This window comes from Nuphar pumila, chromosome 1, assembly GCF_984573655.1.
Source record: "Nuphar pumila chromosome 1, dmNupPumi1.hap1.1, whole genome shotgun sequence".
NCBI classification, from domain to species: domain Eukaryota; kingdom Viridiplantae; phylum Streptophyta; class Magnoliopsida; order Nymphaeales; family Nymphaeaceae; genus Nuphar; species Nuphar pumila.
This window is the reverse complement of record NC_143249.1, coordinates 26,630,433-26,656,067: the sequence shown is the minus strand read 5'-3', so window position 1 is coordinate 26,656,067 and position 25,635 is coordinate 26,630,433. Positions and strand designations below refer to the sequence as shown.

The 25,635-nt window shown below is 37.2% G+C and overlaps 1 protein-coding gene across 2 annotated transcripts; it reads left to right on the top strand.

The window, feature by feature from the left end:
* On the top strand, positions 1-25,635 carry LOC149848459 (pyruvate kinase 1, cytosolic). Of its 2 annotated transcripts, XM_089995577.1 has the most exons (16): positions 1-168; positions 336-432; positions 657-754; positions 1,212-1,367; positions 1,766-1,843; positions 1,953-2,084; positions 3,933-4,013; positions 4,219-4,290; positions 4,540-4,629; positions 21,601-21,745; positions 21,922-22,010; positions 22,751-22,846; positions 22,979-23,046; positions 23,214-23,313; positions 24,144-24,203; positions 25,221-25,635. In XM_089995577.1, the coding sequence occupies exons 1-16, from the start codon at positions 100-102 to the stop codon at positions 25,371-25,373; spliced, it is 1,584 nt and encodes a 527-aa protein (XP_089851703.1). In that variant the 5' UTR covers positions 1-99; the 3' UTR covers positions 25,374-25,635. The 2 variants fall into 2 exon arrangements, with proteins under 2 accessions (XP_089851703.1, XP_089851713.1); XM_089995587.1 differs by lacking the exon at positions 4,540-4,629.

Here is a 25,635-nt window from a genome sequence, read left to right as displayed (position 1 = left end):
GGTTTTCTCCTGGTGTCTGATACTCCCGTCTCAAAAACTCGGTAAGAAGAAGAAGAAGAAGAAGGAGGAGGAGGAGGTGAAACAGAAGAGCAGAGGAAGATGCAGGCCACACATCTGTTGCTCGAAGAACCCATCAGGATGGCTTCCGTCCTCGAGCCTTCCAAGCCGGTATAAGCCGTTTCTCTCTTTCTCTGCTTTGCTCCATCCTTCCTCTCTGTATCTGTCATCAGCCCGATTGTTTTTTGCTACCACGACCCCATTTTCATAAGTGTCTGTCGGATCGTGGTGATGTAAACCGAACCTAACTTGATGGACGTGTATGTTTGTCTGTGCAGAGTTTCTTCCCGTCGATGACGAAGATCGTCGGGACGCTTGGACCGAAATCTCGATCGATTGAGGTGATTTCAGGTTGCCTCAAGGCTGGGATGTCCGGTAAGTATTGGAGCTGCCTTCCTTTTTGTGCTGCTTTGGCAGGTTGTTTTGTACAGTCTGAGTGCGATTTTGTTAGCTTCGTTTGTGTTTCGTGCTTGTGGTGATGGTGGGCGTCAAGGGATTTGCAATCATATCTCTGGGTGAGAGAGTTTTTTTTTTGTCTTTTTGGTTATCTGAAAAATCGATTGATCCTGGTGTCTCTCGTTGTTTCTGCACGATGGTAGTTGCACGTTTCGATTTCTCTTGGGGCAACACCGAATACCATCAAGAAACCCTGGAGAACTTGAAGAAAGCGGTCAAATCGACGAAGAAACTTTGCGCGGTAAGCTCCACAGACGTGATCCATGGCTCGCCAGCTGATTTTTCTGGCTTTTGTAGATGTTACTGCAACCACTCAGTGGAATGGGGACATTCTGTAATCTTTTTTGCCTTGGAAGTTTCTTATAGAATAGAGACCGTCTTAGCTAAGAGCACCTCTTGTAGTGAAATCGGTCGTATCTAAGATGTTCTCCATGATATGCATCTGATGTATGTAGTACGTTCTTTCGAAATGTTTTTAATGGGTGTCTGCATGAATGCGCTCCTCACCTTTCACCAGCGAAAATCCATCCTTTTCCGACAAATGCATGAGAGGGTTGTCCCAAACTAAGGTTTTAGTACCGACAGGGCGTCGGCATAAGGTCGCTGTAAATGATTTGGTGTGTTATTTCCTGTTGTTATCATTCTGAAGCAATCGCTCTTTAGTTCTATTAAAGCTTTTACAATGGTTTTTTTTGCAGGTTATGTTGGACACGGTGGGTCCGGAGCTACAGGTGGTCAACAAAAGTGAGAAGTCAATCTCGCTACAAGCGGATGCTTTGGTGGTTCTAACACCAGATCAGGGCAAGGAAGCATCTTCTGAATTATTGCCTATAAATTTTTCTGGCCTTTCGAAGGTGCGATGTTGTTCATCCTTTCATGCCATAGCTGTTACCTGTATTCATCCTTTCATGCTCTCATGCCATTAGCTACTTTCCTCATTGTTATGCTTTTATTCTTGTGCCTTCTAATTGTATTAAGGAAATTTCCAACCTATGGATGCATATGACTTCATCGTGGTATCTCATTGCTAGTACCACTGACATCCTCTAACTAGTTCAGCATGTTTATCTTGGGACTAACTGATGCTAATTGTCCAGTCAGCTGTTACCTATATTCTTGTGCACTTCCGTTATGGCTTGTGAGGAGGTGTACATGTTTCAGTTGCGGCAACACACAATATACTGTGTCATCTCATGAATTTCTACTCGCCTTCTATGTTGATGAGTAACTCTAGTGTCGGTGTGGTTTGCAGGCAGTAAAGAAAGGTGACACCATATTTATTGGCCAATACCTTTTCACAGGAAGTGAAACTACTTCTGTCTGGCTGGAGGTAGGTCTATAGGAGCCACATTGATGCAAACAGGGTCATCTTCTTGGATATAAATGTTTGATATTTATTACCGTTTTTCCTTCCTCCTTTTTCTTTCCCACAATTGCAGGTGTCTCAACTGAAAGGGGAAGACGTGGTGTGTGTGATCAAGAACACCGCTACTCTGGCTGGCTCTCTATTTACACTACACGTCTCTCAAATTCATATTGAGTTGCCTACCCTAACTGATGCAGATAAGGAGGTAATTTCCTGGTGATTCATTAATGTTTTTGCTTTCTTTTGATTGGTCAGTGTATGTTTTCTTTGTTTTGATGGCATTTATGATCTTCTGATCTCGAGTGGCTAAAGTTATGTATTTTAATGAAAAAAATCACACATACACGTCAAGAGCCTTTATTTTAAAATTGCCTTTTCCTGTATGAAGTCTCCAAAATTACAGAAAATCCAAGAATTTTCCCATGCTGTTCGTCAGCCAAACCAATTATTCACGCAGATAGAAAGTCTATAGTAATACTTACTTTTATCAATGCAATGAAATAACTATTTCACGTTTTTTATCCTAGTCATGAAATTGTTCCTAGTGTGATATTGGGCTCCCTAAATTTCTCTGTGCATTGTGGGTTTCTCTACCATGGCACTGTTTCTTATGCTTAAGAATTTAAGTTAGTTTTTTTGCCGTTGTATGTTTATGATACACTCCTAGACAGCAATGGTACAACTGTGAGACATGAAACCTAATCTTAGTGAAAATTTCAGTTTTAGATCAAAAAATATGGAAGAAGCATCATGCATATTGGGGGTTAAGATTGCTAGACAGAGAAAACCTAGGCTGTTAACTGTGTCAAGACCACCACCACAACAACAACAACAACAACTACGCCTTCATCCCAAAACAATTGGGGTCGGCGATATGAACCAACAAAGAAAATCATTCTGGGTCTTCCACATGAATCCTTCTCCTCCAATCATTTCTATCCAATGCCATGTCCTCGGTGAGGTTCAAAGCATTCATATCCTTTCCTATCATCTCCATCCAAGTCTTCCTAAGCCTACCCCAACCTCTTTTAACTAATATATTTTCCCATTTCTCCATCCTTCTAACCGGAGCATCATTAGGCCTTCGTCGAATATGTCCAAACCACCGTAAACGATTCTCTCTCATCTTATTTTCAATGGCTGCAACACCTACCTTCTTACGTATCTCCTCGTTCCGAATCTTATCTTTTATTGTATTTCCAGATAAGATTCGGAACTGTGTCAAGACCAATGTAGGTAAAAACACCTAGGTGATATAGGGGTCTAGGATGTTCTTAGCTGGGGTGTGTTTAAAACAAAACATTAAATTCTGTGCTTTTTACTTATAATATGTGTAAATTTTATTATTATTATGTAGTAATTTTCTTATACGAATGTTTGCATTTTCCATATTTTTATATATTTTTTTAGATTTTTTATTTGCAAATTAATGAACTTGTTTGGGTTTCATGGTGGTGCCGACACACTTGGTGCTTAAGCACCAGTTAATGTTTTTTTGTCCACATAGGTCAGACGCATATGTTGTTACATTCTCAGAAAATTCAGAACTGATAATCATAAACCTAAATCAACTCCTGTTGGGGATGGGAGGATCTAGCTAGTTCAATAGCTATTTATTAAGGTTCAACTCCTCATCAATCTCTGTGTGATCAAGTTAAGAAAAGGCTCTACAGAACACTACCAAAAGTGCCTGCACAGCCGGTCAACATGTGGCTTCAGATCCTATGTCTCGTTTGAGAAGAAAATAAAACACTTAACTTTTGCATTTAGCTGAAGGATGACAGGAAATGAATGCAAATATCTGTTTAGGTACCAACTTCTCTTGTAGGTTCGATTAGTTACTGAACCTGACATAAAGCTTATTATATAGTTATTTCTCTTAAAAAAGGTGATGTCGATGTTTATTTACAGCTAGCAATCATTCGTCTTATTAGTCTATTAAATCTTCATTGAGTCTAATGTCTGGGATTAGATTGATTCTATGGTCTAATAGTATTCCTTGATTGTTGCTGCCATCTTAAAAATTTATTCAAAACTTTAAATGTTGTTTCAGGTTATAAGCACATGGGCTCTTAAGAACAGTATTGACTTCCTCTCACTATCATATACGCGTCATGCAGAAGATATCCGCCATGTAAGAAGCATTCCATTAGTTTGGAGATTCTCTTCTTTTTCTTTTTAATTATGTACTTGTGTTTGTACCTAAGCATGTGGTATGCAATTGGTAGCTAAATGCTTAAATGATTGGCTTCATTGAGAGGCGCATGTCATCCATGGATCAGTGCGATTTGCCTTTGTTTGTTATTCTCTATCATGAGCATTGAATTTCTTTTGTTCAGGCTCGTGAATTCCTTTCTAAGTTGGGTGATCTTCATCAGACACAGATTTTTGCAAAGATTGAGAACATAGAGGTGACTGCTCAGAGATTCTACAAGATTTTCAATGTTGACAGTCCAATATTCTGTTGCCTTTGTTGTTATTACACTTTTTTCTGCTGTTAAAGGTTTTCTTGTGATAATTTTGTGGTTGTTTATGTCTATTTCTACATGTTAATTGGTTAATCTTGTTGTATGTAATTCTATCCAGGGCTTAACCCACTTTGATGAAAGTCTATGAGAAGCTGATGGTGTCTGGTTAATCTTATTTGTAATTTTATCCAGGGCTTAACCCACTTTGATGAGATTCTGCAAGAAGCTGATGGTGTTATTCTTTCTCGGGGAAACCTTGGCATAGACCTTCCACCTGAGAAGGTGGATTTCAATATCACAATGCCATAATTACTTTGTAATTCTGTGTAAGCATGATATATACAGTGTGGTACTCTCCACGCTATATAGTTCCTTTTTCTTCCTGTTGAGAGCATGGCAAGTGAAGCTGATGTATCAGTATAATTTATCTTCCCACATTAGTTCCCATTGTGAAATGCATATAGAAATTCTTCAAACGTTCCTTTTTGGCCCTTTAAAACATGTCAAATGTCAGGCTGAGCTTTTTCTTGGTTTACCAAATTATATATTGTGAATGCTACCACCTGAACTTTATGCTTATAGAAGGTCTCATGATCAATGATATATCTTATTAGTTCACTGGAGAGTCTGAACAGAAATCACTTCTCCCCGTTGGCTGAAGTTCAGTCGTGGATGGGGTTATGCAGTTTGCATTTTTATATGTTATTTTGTTGTTTTTGAAGAAAGTTTGCATTTTTATATGTTAAATGCATGATACTTGAGGGCCTGATAAAGTTTTTTTAGAGCTTCTTTTCAATTAATAAATATTGATTATGATAGAGATACAAGAAAGAAATCTTCTGAAAGATTGATCATGCCATTGCTGCAAGGGTTTGGTTTGTTGGTAATCTTTTCTTTCAGGCAAATACAATAAAATATTTCTTATATGCACAAGGGTGATTGAGAACTAATTAAAGAATGTTGAAGAAAAGATGTGGAAAAACTTAGATTCATATTCTCAAGATTTAAAAGTGACTTGATTCGTCATATTGAATCATTCACCTAGTAGTTTATACACTGCCTTAGTCTCGAAATTGTTTAGGACTAACAGACACAATTGTCTGTCCGCATAGTATGGTTTTAAATCAAATCTTAACTGAGTCGAAAGCATGGCGATTGAGCCTTCTAAATAAGTCTTCACCAAAAGTTGATCGAGCCTCTGCTGAAATAGTCCATATGATCCAGTTCCCTTTGAAGTCTCACTCATCAGTGTTCAAGAACCTTGTTCGAGTCCATGAGTATAGCAGAATTATGTGTGATTTTCAGTCTATGTCCAATCTCTAGGTTATCCAAGTTCTGACATTTCACATGGTGTTCTCCTGTTGTCAAGTTGAGTTCCAAATCCTGTTCCAAGTCTCTTCATTTATGTAGAAATGGTTAGAATTCACAGTCTGATATTCAATCACACTAATAGAGAGACAATGAGAGGAAGAAAGTATGCTGCTGTAGAAAGCCGAGATTCCTCACACAGGAATCGACACACACGACTTCTCATTATGTATTTGTTTAATACAAAGATTAGGGTACCAAAATACCCTTTTACGACAGACCTAAAATACAACGTAGCCATTAATGAATATGCGGCATAATTGGATTGGATCTGGATCCTAGATCCAGACCCAAAATATGAAAGACGACCTCTTTTCACTATGCCTCAAGTTGTACATGGTTTTGAACCATGAACAACTTGCCTTTTAACATCCAAAATTTGTCCTTGGTCAGTCCCTTTGTAAACAAGTCAACAACTTGATCAGTAGTCCGAACAAATTCAGGTTCAATCTCCTTCTCTTCAACCTTCTGTCTTACAAAATGTTGATCTATTTCAATATGCTTGGCACGACTGTGATAAATGGGATTAAAGGACATGTTGATGACGCTTTGATTGTCACATAAGAGAAGAGATAGGGAGACCAATTCTCCTACTTTTGTCAAAAAGTGTCTAATCCATGTTGCCTTGGTTGTGACAACTACCATTGATCTATATTCGGTTTCTATGCTCGACCTGGCAATGACCTTTTGTTTTCTACTACTTTAGGAAACTAGGTTCATATCAATGAAAATACAGTAGCCTGAGATTGACCTGCGTTCATCTGGATCTCCTGCCCAATTTGCATCCATATAAACAGCAAGTTCATGTGCATACTGTCCATTCATCCTCTTTCTATACAAAAGACCATCTTCGATAGTTCCCTTCAAATACCGAAGAATACATTTAACAACTTTCATATGTCCAACACGTAGCTCATGCATAAACTGAGACACTTGGTTAACTGAGTAAACAATATCAGGCCGAGTGAAAGTGAGATATTGTAGCATCCCTACTATGATGCGATATCTCGTAGGATCCTTGTACAACTCTCCATCTTGAGAACTGAGTTTCTGATGAAGAACATTGGGTGTGCCTAGAGGTTTGCAATCTTTTATACCTGCTCTGCTGAGAACATCAATGGTATACTTATATTGGGTAAGTCATTCCTTCAGTAGTCCTGTCAACTTCAAATCCAAGAAAATATCGTAGTTTACTAAGATCCTTCATCTTAAATCTGCGATTCAGGAGTTTTTTAACCTGCTCCATATGATCATTAGAGTTACCTGTAATGATAATGTCATCTACATATATCAATAACAACGTAACATATAAACAAAGAATGGTCAAGAAGAGATCGACTAAAACTATATTTTTGCACTTCAAGAGAAAAACTGTCAAACCAAGAGTGAGACACCTGCTTCAAACCATATATGGCTCTCTTTAACTGGCTCACGTATTCCTTAGAGTTTCCTTTTGCATATCCAGTGGGCTGCTCCACATATACTTCATCTTTCAGATCCCCATGCAGAAATGTGTTTTTGACATCAAGTTGACTAAGCGTCCACTGATGCTCAATAGCTAATGATAATATAATTCTGATGGTGCCCATTTTCACAACCGGACTGAAGGTCTCATCATAGTTCTGTCCTTGCTCCTGTGTGGAACCCTTTGCTATCAGTCTCGCCTTGTATTGTTCAATAGTACCATCCAATTTATACTTTATTTTATACACCCACTTAGCCCCAACAACATTTCTATCATGTGGTCTGGGAACAATATCCCAAGTACCACATTCATGAAGAGCTTCCATTTCTTCATTCATAGCTTTGATCCATCTTTTGTAATTTGCGGCTTGATAAAATGTTATGGGCTGATCTTCCTTACCCAAAGAAGTAAAAAAGAGTTGGAAGTCCATCATGAAATTCTCATAACGGACTCATCTTTCAATCAGATGTCGAGAGCGAGTAGATCTTCTGAGATCAAGGGTTGGAGCAGGAACCGAAGGAGAATTCATCTCCTGATTAGAAATAGAGGGTACCTCCTTTTCTCGTCGAGAATAAACGATGCTTTTATACCTTTCGCGTGCCAAGAGTGGTTCAGATGTCATGCTTTCCTGAGTGGTTTGTTCGGCATTAGACATGATTTCCCCATTCCTTTGAATATATTCTGAAGGACAAATATCATTTGTACTAGAAAAGAGTTCAAAATTCAACCAGGGGCGATAAACCTCGATTCCAAAAGAAGTGTTAACATGATGATCAAAGTTTAGTTCATCAAAAACAACATTCTTGGATATTTTGATGCGCTTACTCACAGGATCATAAGATCTGAAGTTCTGAACCCTTTATAATCATTTGCATATCCCACAAATCTGCACTTCAAAGCCTTGTCCTGAAACTTGTGTCACATTGAACTGTCAATATAAACATAACATACACGACCAAATACACACAAATCATGATAATTTGGATGAACTCTATACAAAGAAAAGTAGGGTGATTTATTTTTCAAAATAGTCATGGGTAATCGGTTTATAAAATAAACCGCCGAATGGAAAGATTCTGCCCAGAAGATAATTGGAAGATTACTATTATTCATCTTGCTCATTGCACTCTTGACAATATGGCGATGCTTCTGTTCAACAATCCCATTCTATTGAGGTGTATGAGGGCAAGACACCCGCCTACTTATTTCATTAGTTTGGAGGAAATTAATAGTCATTTGAAGAGAATTCACTCCCTCCATCACATTGGAAACAAAGGATATTTTCAAAGAAATGATTCTTAACAAGGGAATGAAAATTCTGAAATAACTTGAAGGTCTCAGAGTTGCATTTCATAAAGAAGATCCATATGTAACGAGAATAACTATCAACAAATATAAGATAATATCTAATTCCAGATATAGAGGAAACTGAAACAGGACCCCAGACATCAGAACAAATAATTTCAAGCGGTCTTGAAGCTCTTTTATTAATAGAATGAAAGGGAAGAACATGACTCTTACACAAAAGACAACTAAAATATTTTTTATCATCGACACTTAATCCTAAACTTGACTTGGGAATAAGACAGTTTGCGACAAACTTTTCAATAAAACGACTACTACAATGACCTAAACGACCATGCCAAAGATTTGGCTCAATATATTCAGAAACATTAATGACACTCTTAAGAAGTACTGAAGGGATGGTGAGGTGAGCTTCAAGGTGGGATCAACAAGGCAAATACAAGTAGAAGGATCCTCTTGAAAGATGTACATATTGCTTTGTCGTTTTTCTTCAGCGAACGTTTTCCTCGTGCGAAGGTCATTGACACGAACAGAAAAATGAGTAAACTCAACTGAAGCATTAATATCATCAACAAACTTAAAAACAAAAATATTTTTTTTTTTTTGTATTAGGAGCGTGAATAACATTCGAGAGACTGAGAGAGGATTTTGACATAGGAATAACAGAGTTTTTAATATGAGAGATAGAGTGGTGAGATCCATCCCCAGTGACAATGTTATTTCTACCAACATAAGGAACAAGAGTTAGGAGTTTACCAGCATCACCAATAACATGAGTCGCTGCCCCAAAATCAATCAACATACCAAGTACCCTGATCATTCTGATTTAGGTTTAATTCAGCTAAGGCAGACAATAACAACTCCTTTACTTCACCATTGGCCTTCGAATTATCTGTCGCTTTCCTTGCCTTTGTTGGCATAGGTTTTCCTCTATTTTAAGGGTTAAACCAACAGTTAGCCTTGATATGTCCTTTTTTGTTGCATAAAAACAAATAGGAATTGTTCTTTGCCTCTGCGAATTAAGAGGTATGCTGGGTGTAGGTAATATTCCATGACCTTCTTGTCCATTCCTTCCTTGACCTCCCTTTTCTCGAAAATCATACCTTCCATGTCCTCGCCCATAAGCAATCCCTATGGAAAGCACATCTTGTGCTCCAACGTTAACATGAGTCTCTTCATAAAATCCCTTCAAGGTCATCTCATATTGAAAAAGCTTGGCACGTAGATCTTCAAATGTAGGTAAATCTTGTAGACACAATAACGAAGCAACAATCATGTGATAATCGGGCCCCAGTCTGCTCGAAGTTTGTTGCACCATATCTTTGTCACTTACTGCACAACCCACAATGGTTAGTTGATCTATAATAGTCTTCATTTTGTTTAAGTATTCCATGATAATAGTCATGGAGTCCTTTTTCAGTATTTAAAATTCTTTTTTTTAAAACATTACCCTGGCCTGAGAAACTTGCGAATATGTTTGAACCAGTCTGTCCCATAACTATATAGCCAAACAGTCCTCAGGAATTGCCACAAGCACCTCTTGTGACAGTGTAGAAGTAATATAGGCAACCAACGCCTGATCTTGTTTCATCCAGGTTACATACTCTGGATTTCAGACATATGTAATAGAAGATTCTCCTTTACCATTCTTGTCTTTCTATGATATGAACTCTAGAGGAACTGGAATAGAGTCATCCAGATGTCCAGAAAGATCTTGACTTCTTATGAACGAGATGATCTACCTCTTCAATGTTAAGAAATTAGAACGAGTTGACTAAGGAAACTTGAGGAAAGGCCAGATTGGGAAGGAAACAAATCCATATTCTAAATAAGAATAAAATCAAAATTCAAGAAAGAATGAAAACAAAGAAGAATGAATTCAGAACAAAAATACAGTCTCAAATAAAATCTGTTGGATTCAGAAGAGAAATTTAATTTAATTTCAAATAAAATCTTCTGTCCCTTTTTTTTGTTTTTTTAATATTTTGGACGATCTGTAAACTAGAGGCAGTAAACCAGACCTTGCTGTAATATCTGATCTGAACGATGTTCAACTTCAACCAATATTGAGCACGCCACTTTAGATAAGGAGTGTTTTTCTGAATCACAATGGAATGAAAAGATGTCCAACAAGGCGATCAACAAAGAGGAGACTGGTCAGGAAAACAAAGGAAAAGAAATTTAAGAAAATCAGGTTTGACGTGACCCTCTTCTATTTTGGAATCACGATCTGATATGACGTGATTTTTTTTTACTGTGAGATCACGTCTGGATCAGAAAAAGACAGAAGAAAGGAAGAGTTACGATTTCAGAAGAACAAAGATGACAAACAAGATTAGGGTTAAACGATATGAGATAGCCCAGAGAAATAACAAAAGATGGAATAAATCCGAGATTTATAAATGGTCTTACCGGATCTCCAAGACTGGATCTGCTGCTCTGATACCATGCTAGAATTCACAGAGTTTGATATTCAATCACACGAATAGAGAGAGAATTAGAGGAAGAAAGTATGCTGCTGTAGAAAGCTGAGATTCCTCACACAGGAATCGGTACACACGACTTCTCATTATGTATTTTTTTAATACAAAGATTAGGGTACAAAAATACCCTTTTACAACAGACCTAAAATACAACTTAGCCATTAATGAATATGCAGCATAATGAACATGGATTGGATCTGGATCCTAGATCCAGACCCAAAATATGAAAGACAACTTCTTTTCAGAAATAACCTTGAGATATGTCAAGATTAACACAAATATACTTTCTGTCTGTAAGTTTACAGCATACATTTTCATGTGCTGGATCAAATCCTTGTGCTACCAGAACTGTGGCTTTAGATCAGTTGTTGTACATGACCACTGTGATTTTCAATCTTAGTGTTTGATGATTTGATTACTGCAGGACATGAGCAATGAAGTGTTCAGTTAACACAGTACTATTGTCTTAGGTTGTTAAATAAAAACCTCTGTTTGTGTTCTATAATAAGCTAACCCAGTTATTTTTTATGAAGTGTCAAATACTGCCCATCGAGAAAAATGTGTCAAATACTATGTGACAAAGATGCAGATATGACCTGACACACCGCTCGAGTTTGAGACACAAGTTTGAAAAATTCTTGAGAAGTAGGATACGGCGACACATTTTTTAAAAATTTTATTCACAAAAACTATTATTTTAATATTATAGTATATAAGAACATACTTTTTACCGAAATATTATTAAGAAGTATTAAAATAATAATAAATAATATTAAAATAATGTATGTATGTGTCATAGCTGTTAAAATGTAAAACTGTACATATATGTATATATAATAATATTATATTATATATATATATATAAATACATTTTTAATTTCTTTCTTTTCTGTATTTTTTTTCCTTTATTTTTATTTTTTGTCTTTATGTCATCTAGTTCAGTTTGAACTAGAATTAATGTTGCTAGTCAAGTCCTGTCCAGACTTGACTAGCAATAGAGCTGTTGGACTGACACAGTCCAACAGCTCTTAATAGAGCTGTTGGACTGTGCCCAACAGCTCTATTGAGTCCTCTTTCAGCTGTGTATATAAAGGGGTGCAGCCCCTCTTGTATTTTACTCCAATGCTTCTTAAGCAATTGGTTTTTCATATCAATAAAGAATACATTTTTATTTTTATTTTGTTTCCAGTTATACCCTTTTTAAGGGTTATGCTTTAGTGTCATTCTTGACACTTGCTCTTGTTAATCAAAGCTCGTGTTTCGAAGATCCCCATTTCATTTCATGGTATCAGAGCCGCGGAAGTACTAAATCTTGAGGAAAAGCTGCCTCGGTTTCCGTGCCCGTTTGCAAAAGTGTTCGCCACTTGAAGAGAAGTGTTTTATCACTTCATTGGAGAAGATTTCACATCTTGTTGTATTGTTTTTTTTTTTTTCTTTCTTTCTCATTTTCCTTCTTGTTTCTCTTCTATCCCTATTCTTTCTCTCCTTGTAATCGATGGATGACAATGATAAAGTCACCATCATGCCTATGAAACTAAGCGATACGAACTATGTAACATGGGCTTCAATCATGAAGCACCATATATGGGGAAAAGGCTTATGGGATATTGTGGATGGTTCCGATTCGGAACCTAAGCTATCTCTTACTAAAAAGGAGGGAGATAAAGACGTCCCTCTATCGGAAGAAGAGAAAATCAAGGCTATTGCCTCATACGAGAAGAAATGGAAAGAATGGAGAATATCTCATGCGAAGATAATGTCATGGCTTATCAATAGCGTTGACATTAAAAAATGCTCAAGTCTTGCCAAATTTGATCATGCCGATAAGGCATGGGAATACCTTAAGAATATGTATTCCCTTAAAGATATTGCACACGTGTGCAACCTCCAAGAAAAAGTTCGAATGATGACACAAGGAGACAAAACTATTCGTGAATATTACAATGGGTTGTCCGAACTTTGGGAAGAACTTTCCCTTTTAGAACCAAAGTGGCATTGTGCCGAAGACATCGAGCTTCGTCAGAAACAACTCGATGTTGAACATTTTTACCAGTTTATCACTGGATTAAGGCCGGAATTTGAAACCACTAAATCGACCCTACTTCACCGGGGAAAAATTTCTTCTATTGTTGAAACTATTGAAGAGTTAACAATGGAAGAAAATCGTCTCCGGAAAGGTTCTTTAAAAATTGAAGATGATTCCGTTTTAGCCGTGTCTAGACCAGGGAATCATGTTCGATCATATAGGCCTCCTCACTTTAACCGACAAAATGGTGACTATGATAAGAAGAAAGTTATTTGTCATCACTGTCATGAACCGGGACACTACAGACCACAATGTCCCAAACTTAAGGAGCTGAGAGAAAAAAGAGCTGCAATTGCTGGATCGGAGCCTAAAGATCAGGATGCACCAGTTTCCCTGGCCCAACTAATGGAGATCCTTCAGCCTCTCATCAAAGGTGCCTCTTCCTCATCTGAAGCTTCAACCGGCGCAGCAGCCTCATCTTTTTCTGATTTAGGATCGCCAGTCAGGCAAGCTGATTGGGGAAGGCCATAGAGAAGGAGGACTCTATTACATGGATTTTTTGGAAATGCCGAAGAAAGCTTTTTGTTATAATATTCAAAAAATAGAGTTGGAACTGTGGCATAAGAGACTTGGTCACCCACATATAGCCAAAATCCAACATTTTCCAAATCTAGGGAAATTTTGTAACTCTGAATCATTTGATTGTAAAGATTGTATTCTCGGCAAAATGAAAAGATTACCATTTCAGAACAGAACCTTTTTCTCTTCAAGACCACTTGAATTAATACACTCGGATGTTTGGGGTCCTGCACCAGTAATTTCTAAAGGAGGATTTGTTTACTATGTTATTTTTGTCGATGATTTCTCCCGACATACGTGGATGTACTTTCTCAAACATAAGTCTGAAGTATTTTCATACTTTCAAACTTTTCATAATATGGTTAAAAACAAATTTCAAAATGATATTACTATTTTTCGCACAGATTCAGGGGGAGAGTTTTTATCCACAGATTTTCAAAATTATCTTAAATTGCATGGCATCACACATCAAAGATCTTGTCCTTATACACCTCAACAAAATGGACTGGCAGAACGAAAACATCGCCATATTATAGAAACCACTAGAACTTTATTAATAGCAAATCAAGTCCCTAAAGACTTTTGGGCAGAAGCTGCCTTAACTGCCACCTATCTCATTAATAGGATGCCATCTTCTTCGTTACAAAATATCACTCCCATTGAAAAACTTATGAACATTTCTCCAGACTACTCTAGATTAAGAATATTTGGGTGCAAATGTTTCATATTTACTGGCAAAAATGATAAACTTTCCCCTCGTGCGATTCCCTGTGCCTTTTTAGGATATGCTGAAAACCAGAAAGGTTATAGATGTTTTGACTTCAAAAATAATAAACTATATGTGTCTAGAAATGTTTCCTTTCTTGAAAAGGAGAGCTTCTTTGATTTTAGAAAATTAAAAGACGTCACTGAGTACTCCTTTTTGCTAGATCTAACATCAACATCTGATGAATATGACCTTGATTGTAACTTTGATGATGATCCAAGAATTATTGATCTTAATGTTGAAAATGAAGAAGTTCATAGAGATAATAGTATTCAATATTCCAGGCGACAAGAGTCTAATACTCCATGTGCACTTGAGAAATATTCTAACATTCCAACTAGACAATCATCCCGAATCTCGAGGCCTCCAGAAAAGTTTGTATCATACGAGTCTTTCTCACCCACATATAGGGCAGTTATTGCATTAATTCACTCATATGAAGAACCATCCACATATTTTCAAGCAAAAAATGATATCAAATGGATAGAAGCCATGAAAGTTGAATTAGATGCACTTGAAAAGGCTTCTACATGGAATATTCAAGATCTTCCTCCAGGGAAGAAAACTATATGATGTCGATGGGTTTATAAAATTAAAACCAAGAGTGATGGTACTCTTGAAAGATATAAAGCCCGTTTAGTAGCCAAAGGTTATGCCCAAGAATATGGGATTGATTATGAAGAAACCTTTGCTCCGGTGGCTCGTATGACTACTGTCCGAACCTTAATTGCCTTAGCTTCTATCAAAAAATGGTCTATTTTTCAAATGGATGTCAAAAATGCTTTTTTAAATGGAAAGCTAGTTGAAGAAGTATATATGGAACCCCCTCCTGGTCTAAGTATTCCTAAGGGTAAAGTCCTTCGCTTAGAAAAAACTCTTTATGGACTTAAACAAGCACCAAAAGCTTGGTATGATAGGTTTAGTCGTGTTATGATTGATATTGGTTTTCAATTCTGTTTAACTGACACTGCTTTGTTTATTAAGAATTCTGATGCAGGGATCATTGTGCTTCTTCTCTATGTGGATGATATGATCATCACCGGAAGCGATAAACAGGGAGTTGAAACAATCAAAACACTTCTTAAATCTCATTTTGAAATGACTGATTTGGGCTTGTTGAGATATTTTTTAGGCATTGAAGTTGCTTATTCTCCTAGAGGATATTTATTATCTCAGACTAAATTTGCTTTTGATATTGTTTTCAGGTCTGGTATTACTGATGATAAGAAAGTTGACACTCCAGAAGTTGTTAATGTTAAAATGAAGATTGATGATGGAGAACTTCTTGCAGACCCTACTCCTTACAGACAGCTTGTCGGGGCACTTTCCTATCTATCCATTACCAGACCAGATATAGCACATGCTGTTCATACAGCAAGTCAATTTCAACATGCTCCTACTTCTGTTCATATGGGAGCAGTCATGCGTATTATCAGATACATCAAGTCCTCTCTTTCACGAGGACTTTTCTTATCTTCCTCCTCTTCTCTTGATTTAATTGCATATACTGATGCTGATTGGGGAGGTGATCCCAATAACAGACACTCAACCACTGGCTTTTGTGTCTTTTTAGGGGAATTATTAATCTCGTGGAGGTGTAAAAAGCAGCAGAAGGTATCTCTCTCATCCACCGAAGCTGAATACAGAGCCATGACAACCACGACCATGAAAGTAGTTTGGCTCCGACGACTGCTTGCTGACATGGGAGTTGAAGCAACAAAGGCTTCACAAATGTGTTGTGACAACAAAAGTGCGATCTACATTGCCAGTAACAGAACATTCCACGAACGCACCAAACACATCGAAATGGATTGTCACTACGTCAGAGAGGAATATCTACACGGGATAATTGATCTGCCATATGTCACTTCAGAATATCAGTTAGCAGACCTCTTTACAAAGCCTCTCACTGCTCCCCGATTTCACTTTCTCTTAGACAAACTTTCGCTCATTGTACCGTAAGTTTGAGGGGGAGTGTTAAAATGTAAAACTGTACATATATGTATATATAATAATATTATATTATTATATATATATATATATAAATACATTTTTAATTTCTTTCTTTTCTGTATTTTTTTTCCTTTATTTTTATTTTTTGTCTTTATGTCATCTAGTTCAGTTTGAACTAGAATGACTGTTGCTAGTCAAGTCCTGTCCAGACTTGACTAGCAATAGAGCTGTTGGACTGACACAGTCCAACAGCTCTAAATAGAGCTGTTGGACTGTGCCCAACAGCTCTATTGAGTCCTCTTTCAGCTGTGTATATAAAGGGGTGCAGCCCCTCTTGTATTTTACTCCAATGCTTCTTAAGCAATTGGTTTTTCATATCAATAAAGAATACATTTTTATTTTTATTTTGTTTCCAGTTATACCCTTTTTAAGGGTTATGCTTTAGTGTCATTCTTGACACTTGCTCTTGTTAATCAAAGCTCGTGTTTCGAAGATCCCCATTTCATTTCATGGTATCAGAGCCGCGGAAGTACTAAATCTTGAGGAAAAGCTGCCTCGGTTTCCGTGCCCGTTTGCAAAAGTGTTCGCCACTTGAAGAGAAGTGTTTTATCACTTCATTGGAGAAGATTTCACATCTTGTTGTATTGTTTTTTTTTTTTTTCTTTCTTTCTCATTTTCCTTCTTGTTTCTCTTCTATCCCTATTCTTTCTCTCCTTGTAATCGATGGATGACAATGATAAAGTCACCATCATGCCTATGAAACTAAGCGATACGAACTATGTAACATGGGCTTCAATCATGAAGCACCATATATGGGGAAAAGGCTTATGGGATATTGTGGATGGTTCCGATTCGGAACCTAAGCTATCTCTTACTAAAAAGGAGGGAGATAAAGACGTCCCTCTATCGGAAGAAGAGAAAATCAAGGCTATTGCCTCATACGAGAAGAAATGGAAAGAATGGAGAATATCTCATGCGAAGATAATGTCATGGCTTATCAATAGCGTTGACATTAAAAAATGCTCAAGTCTTGCCAAATTTGATCATGCCGATAAGGCATGGGAATACCTTAAGAATATGTATTCCCTTAAAGATATTGCACACGTGTGCAACCTCCAAGAAAAAGTTCGAATGATGACACAAGGAGACAAAACTATTCGTGAATATTACAATGGGTTGTCCGAACTTTGGGAAGAACTTTCCCTTTTAGAACCAAAGTGGCATTGTGCCGAAGACATCGAGCTTCGTCAGAAACAACTCGATGTTGAACATTTTTACCAGTTTATCACTGGATTAAGGCCGGAATTTGAAACCACTAAATCGACCCTACTTCACCGGGGAAAAATTTCTTCTATTGTTGAAACTATTGAAGAGTTAACAATGGAAGAAAATCGTCTCCGGAAAGGTTCTTTAAAAATTGAAGATGATTCCGTTTTAGCCGTGTCTAGACCAGGGAATCATGTTCGATCATATAGGCCTCCTCACTTTAACCGACAAAATGGTGACTATGATAAGAAGAAAGTTATTTGTCATCACTGTCATGAACCGGGACACTACAGACCACAATGTCCCAAACTTAAGGAGCTGAGAGAAAAAAGAGCTGCAATTGCTGGATCGGAGCCTAAAGATCAGGATGCACCAGTTTCCCTGGCCCAACTAATGGAGATCCTTCAGCCTCTCATCAAAGGTGCCTCTTCCTCATCTGAAGCTTCAACCGGCGCAGCAGCCTCATCTTTTTCTGATTTAGGATCGTCAGTCAGGCAAGCTGATTGGGGAAGGCCATAGAGAAGGAGGACTCTATTACATGGATTTTTTGGAAATGCCGAAGAAAGCTTTTTGTTATAATATTCAAAAAATAGAGTTGGAACTGTGGCATAAGAGACTTGGTCACCCACATATAGCCAAAATCCAACATTTTCCAAATCTAGGGAAATTTTGTAACTCTGAATCATTTGATTGTAAAGATTGTATTCTCGGCAAAATGAAAAGATTACCATTTCAGAACAGAACCTTTTTCTCTTCAAGACCACTTGAATTAATACACTCGGATGTTTGGGGTCCTGCACCAGTAATTTCTAAAGGAGGATTTGTTTACTATGTTATTTTTGTCGATGATTTCTCCCGACATACGTGGATGTACTTTCTCAAACATAAGTCTGAAGTATTTTCATACTTTCAAACTTTTCATAATATGGTTAAAAACAAATTTCAAAATGATATTACTATTTTTCGCACAGATTCAGGGGGAGAGTTTTTATCCACAGATTTTCAAAATTATCTTAAATTGCATGGCATCACACATCAAAGATCTTGTCCTTATACACCTCAACAAAATGGACTGGCAGAACGAAAACATCGCCATATTATAGAAACCACTAGAACTTTATTAATAGCAAATCAAGTCCCTAAAGACTTTTGGGCAGAAGCTGCCTTAACTGCCACCTATCTCATTAATAGGATGCCATCTTCTTCGTTACAAAATATCACTCCCATTGAAAAACTTATGAACATTTCTCCAGACTACTCTAGATTAAGAATATTTGGGTGCAAATGTTTCATATTTACTGGCAAAAATGATAAACTTTCCCCTCGTGCGATTCCCTGTGCCTTTTTAGGATATGCTGAAAACCAGAAAGGTTATAGATGTTTTGACTTCAAAAATAATAAACTATATGTGTCTAGAAATGTTTCCTTTCTTGAAAAGGAGAGCTTCTTTGATTTTAGAAAATTAAAAGACGCCACTGAGTACTCCTTTTTGCTAGATCTAACATCAACATCTGATGAATATGACCTTGATTGTAACTTTGATGATGATCCAAGAATTATTGATCTTAATGTTGAAAATGAAGAAGTTCATAGAGATAATAGTATTCAATATTCCAGGCGACAAGAGTCTAATACTCCATGTGCACTTGAGAAATATTCTAACATTCCAACTAGACAATCATCCCGAATCTCGAGGCCTCCAGAAAAGTTTGTATCATACGAGTCTTTCTCACCCACATATAGGGCAGTTATTGCATTAATTCACTCATATGAAGAACCATCCACATATTTTCAAGCAAAAAATGATATCAAATGGATAGAAGCCATGAAAGTTGAATTAGATGCACTTGAAAAGGCTTCTACATGGAATATTCAAGATCTTCCTCCAGGGAAGAAAACTATATGATGTCGATGGGTTTATAAAATTAAAACCAAGAGTGATGGTACTCTTGAAAGATATAAAGCCCGTTTAGTAGCCAAAGGTTATGCCCAAGAATATGGGATTGATTATGAAGAAACCTTTGCTCCGGTGGCTCGTATGACTACTGTCCGAACCTTAATTGCCTTAGCTTCTATCAAAAAATGGTCTATTTTTCAAATGGATGTCAAAAATGCTTTTTTAAATGGAAAGCTAGTTGAAGAAGTATATATGGAACCCCCTCCTGGTCTAAGTATTCCTAAGGGTAAAGTCCTTCGCTTAGAAAAAACTCTTTATGGACTTAAACAAGCACCAAAAGCTTGGTATGATAGGTTTAGTCGTGTTATGATTGATATTGGTTTTCAATTCTGTTTAACTGACACTGCTTTGTTTATTAAGAATTCTGATGCAGGGATCATTGTGCTTCTTCTCTATGTGGATGATATGATCATCACCGGAAGCGATAAACAGGGAGTTGAAACAATCAAAACACTTCTTAAATCTCATTTTGAAATGACTGATTTGGGCTTGTTGAGATATTTTTTAGGCATTGAAGTTGCTTATTCTCCTAGAGGATATTTATTATCTCAGACTAAATTTGCTTTTGATATTGTTTTCAGGTCTGGTATTACTGATGATAAGAAAGTTGACACTCCAGAAGTTGTTAATGTTAAAATGAAGATTGATGATGGAGAACTTCTTGCAGACCCTACTCCTTACAGACAGCTTGTCGGGGCACTTTCCTATCTATCCATTACCAGACCAGATATAGCACATGCTGTTCATACAGCAAGTCAATTTCAACATGCTCCTACTTCTGTTCATATGGGAGCAGTCATGCGTATTATCAGATACATCAAGTCCTCTCTTTCACGAGGACTTTTCTTATCTTCCTCCTCTTCTCTTGATTTAATTGCATATACTGATGCTGATTGGGGAGGTGATCCCAATAACAGACACTCAACCACTGGCTTTTGTGTCTTTTTAGGGGAATTATTAATCTCGTGGAGGTGTAAAAAGCAGCAGAAGGTATCTCTCTCATCCACCGAAGCTGAATACAGAGCCATGACAACCACGACCATGAAAGTAGTTTGGCTCCGACGACTGCTTGCTGACATGGGAGTTGAAGCAACAAAGGCTTCACAAATGTGTTGTGACAACAAAAGTGCGATCTACATTGCCAGTAACAGAACATTCCACGAACGCACCAAACACATCGAAATGGATTGTCACTACGTCAGAGAGGAATATCTACACGGGATAATTGATCTGCCATATGTCACTTCAGAATATCAGTTAGCAGACCTCTTTACAAAGCCTCTCACTGCTCCCCGATTTCACTTTCTCTTAGACAAACTTTCGCTCATTGTACCGTAAGTTTGAGGGGGAGTGTTAAAATGTAAAACTGTACATATATGTATATATAATAATATTATATTATTATATATATATATATATAAATACATTTTTAATTTCTTTCTTTTCTGTATTTTTTTTCCTTTATTTTTATTTTTTGTCTTTATGTCATCTAGTTCAGTTTGAACTAGAATGACTGTTGCTAGTCAAGTCCTGTCCAGACTTGACTAGCAATAGAGCTGTTGGACTGACACAGTCCAACAGCTCTAAATAGAGCTGTTGGACTGTGCCCAACAGCTCTATTGAGTCCTCTTTCAGCTGTGTATATAAAGGGGTGCAGCCCCTCTTGTATTTTACTCCAATGCTTCTTAAGCAATTGGTTTTTCATATCAATAAAGAATACATTTTTATTTTTATTTTGTTTCCAGTTATACCCTTTTTAAGGGTTATGCTTTAGTGTCATTCTTGACACTTGCTCTTGTTAATCAAAGCTCGTGTTTCGAAGATCCCCATTTCATTTCAATATGTCTGACTCGTCACCCATGACACACCCCATTGATGGCATAACTATCCGTAGGTTAAGTTGTCCCATGAAATTCTTTTCTTATTTGTCTTGTAGAAGTATGTTGTTATCCAGACTAAGTCAATTAGTACATTTGATGCTTTTTTGATATGTTTTGGAGGAATATCTTTGACCAACATTGCAGAATGTCTTATAGATCTTTACAACTTCTCCATCTTGGAATTAATTCCTTTTATTCTATTCAGGTGTTTTTGTTTCAAAAGGCTGCTGTTTACAAGTGTAACATGGCAGGAAAGCCTGCTGTAATCACTCGTGTCGTAGATAGTATGACAGACAACCTCAGACCAACACGTGCCGAAGCAACAGATGTAGCTAATGCAATATTAGATGGTATTATCATTTTTCTTAAATAGTGTATCAAATTTTGATTTATGGGTTTGAAGCCTAATTGATGTTACCAGTTTGTATTGCTTTATGGGGTGGGAGCTCTTAGTGTCCAATGACTGCATGGTACTTTCTGATAGAAGACATTTCTGATGTTCTCTGTCTGGTTTGAGTATCTGCAGGTGCCGATGCAATTCTTTTGGGTGCAGAAACCCTCAGAGGATTGTACCCTGTTGAGACTATTTCTATAGTTGGTAAAATTTGTTCAGAGGTAATGTTGGTCATTACAAAGTACAGGAGCCTTTCTTCTTTTTAGCCTAGAATTAAGTTGAATAACTTGTTACTCTTGCACTGCTTGTGGTATTGGAGAGACTGGGAGACACACTTCAGGGACACCGTTGCTTTTCTTTGCGCTTAAAATTACAAATTATCTTTTGCAAGCAGAACTTTGACATTTGAAAAGTGCCCTGGAGATAAGCAGTATCACGACCTATATCGTAACAAGTAACAGGGTGGTGCCTACGTCACATGGGTGCGAGTGCGGCACTTTAAAAAAACTTGGGTGCGGGGGTGCGGGAGGGCAAAAAAAAAATATATATATATATATATATATATATATATATATATATATATATAAAGTTTTTTTAATGTCCAAAATTTGGACATATATGACCTTGGGTGCGTTGACCGCACCGGGTGCCGCACCCGCATCGCATCGTGCGATGCGGGTGCGGCAACTGGTTGGCCGAATCCCTGTGACATAGGGTCGTGCTTAGATGTAATTGCTAGTTCCCTCTGTAGGCTTCCACTCAGAATTATTCAAATAATTCTGAACCTTTATATGTGTCTGACTATGTTCATTTTGAAAGTTGAATACAAAGAATGAAACTTCTGTAATATTGCATAATGATACCAACGCAAAATTTGGTTAAAAATATGACAACTATTGTTCTAATCATTTGACCTTATAATGAAAAGCATGATTCTTACATGAATTTGCTCCACCTGCAGGCAGAGAAGGTTTTCAACCAAGACCTTTATTTCAAGAAGGCTGTAAAGTATGTCGGAGAACCAATGACCCACTTAGAGTCCATTGCTTCTTCAGCTGTAAGTTCTGATGTTGGTCGCATCTTTCTCCAGTTTTCCTTCTAGAATGACCTTGTCAAACATGTGATATCTATTTCTTTTGGAGCAAGGATATGTGTGAGTTCATAATAAGTTTTCTAAACTCCCACCCAGGTGCGTGCAGCTATCAAGGTGAAAGCTTCTGTCATTATTTGCTTTACCTCATCAGGAAGAGCGGCAAGGTATTCAGATGATGCTTTAGAATAATGCTTTGCTATTCGATGCAGAGTGGTTGGTCTTTTGGTTGATTCATTAATGTGCGTAATAATAATAGTAGTAATAATAATAATGTGTTTATACACTGTTTAAATATAGCTTAAGAATTGAAGTTTCTTTTGTTTGAGTGTAGGTTGATTGCAAAGTATAGGCCAACTATGCCTGTACTATCTGTTGTCATACCACGTCTTAAGACAAACCAGCTTCAGTGGAGTTTTACTGGTGCTTTTGAGGTAGGTCAATGCACTTCCAATTATGGATCTTACTTCTATTGTCTCTGAGTTCGTCCCCACTGCATGAAAAAATTTATTGTTAAATGATCTCATTCTCAGCTAGTGAAATTGGCTGTAAAAATTCAGTAATCAACAAATGTCTGAAGACTTTGTTGTTATGTTTGATGATGGTCTTGCTGATAAGGTTTCTATGTATGCCATTTGTAGATGCTGTTTATGTCTTATGTCCAACAACTTGCATTAATTGCAACTTATGACCTGAACCTTAACTGTTACGGGGATGGTGTATGTTAGTAAGATTAACCTGCAGTTATCAGCCCAAATATGTGGGTTGTAGTGACTAGACCTGGTTTGTTGAACATGCTGCAGGTTCAAGACCCATCCATTACACTTATAATAATGTGAATAGCAGGTGCAGGTGGGGATAGCTACCACCTAGAGTTTGGTGTCCCAAGGTTATTGCAACACTGCAACCCTTTTGGGGCAATTTCTCTCCTCTCTAAAAAAGAAAGGTTGTCAAAATTCTCTGAGTGCCATAATCAGCATTAGTTTGTTTTCCAATAGGTGCTTCTCACAGTTCAGGCTTTGAAATTCTTGATATGATAAATATGGACTGTACTTTGAATTTCTTTGTTTTTTCCATAGAGAGTCTGAGTAACTAACACTTGTTTCTAGATAAATTTATTATATATGAGATTGCTAACATTGTTTACCCATTTTCCTTGTCGTCCTTCTCTTAAGAATGCTATCTATTATTTTATTTTCTTAAAATATTCTTGTTAAGAATGCTTCTGGTGCTAACCTTCACCCTTTGGCAATGACACGAGCAGGCTAGGCAATCTCTTATAGTGAGAGGTCTTTTCCCAATGCTGGCTGATCCACGCCATCCAGTAAGTACCCTCTCTCTCTCTTATATATATATATATATATATGTGTGTGTGTGTGTGTGTGTGTGTGTGTGTGTGTGTGTGTGTGTTAAGAAAGATGACTTCGTGGCTGCATGTGATGGAAAGAGTAGCCTGTTTATTACTTGTTATCTTACAAAGAGTTCACAGATATAATACAAATATAAAGCATGCACACTATAAGCATTTCTTCATGACATGAGCCTCAATCATGCAGTAACATTTTCCTGGTATTGCTTTACTAAGTTTCTGAAGAGCTCTTTTTTGCTTTAAAGACTAATGGTGAAGAAACAATAACTTTATCTGTACTTGTATTTAAAATTTTATGCAATAATTTAAAAGTTGTAATACCCTAGGAGTTGTCACGGATTTCTGGCCATGTGCATTTGCAAGAATGTTTTTCGAGTATATTTGTCATTTGTGGGGCCATTCATTTCAGTTTTGCAGGTTTTAAGAAGCTTCTTTTAAATATTTACTGTTTTCTGCAAGATGTACAGAATGCCTGGCACCAGATGGTAGGCATTATTCAAACTGGTTTGATATTTATATCTACACTTTGGTTAGGCTAGAGCAGGGTTTTCTTGGACATAATATTGGCGTCCTCCTTGTCTGCCTTTGAGCTTTCTCTTCTAGACCTAGCTGTAGCTTACTAGATACTGATGATTAATAGTTCTACTGGTATGTCACTGTTCTATTTATTCTTGTTCCCCTATATAGTACTGTTAATGGGAAACTACATAAAAGTAGCATGTCTGGTGTCTTTTTAGCCGCCTTTGGCATAATTCTATGGTTGGATCAATGTCCTTGGCATAATCCTATGGTCGAATTGATAACTAATTGAAAATATCACATTTTAAGTCTTATTGTTTCTCTATTCATTTTTGTATCCAGATTTGGTTTGGAGGTGGTTACTGTTGGGATGTGTACAAAAGCTTGAATTCGTGTTAAACGATAAACATATGTTTTCTCATTGTTAACAAGTTGACCTACTTTGTTTCACAGGCGGAGTCAACCAGTGCCACCAATGAATCGGTTCTGAAGGTTGCTTTAGATCATGGCAAGGCCTCGGGTGTCATCAAGTCGCATGATCGTATTGTTATTTGTCAGAAAGTTGGGGATGCATCTGTTGTGAAGATCATAGAGTTGGAAGATTGAGTTGTTTGGTCTCTTAGGTCCAGCAACCAGCCAACAATTGTTGTAGTTCCTGGGCTTTGGTTCAACTTTTGCACGTATTGAGTGTAAATGCTGCGGGTGGTTACCACTTCTATAAAAAGCTTGCACGATTTAGAGCCTGAATAATTGCTAGTTTTATTCTATGTTGAAGGATCTATTCATACTCTTAATTCTCGCACAGTGAACAATGTTAAAACTGTAATCATTCTTCTTTTATATCTGAGCTGGTGGTATTTATTTGTTC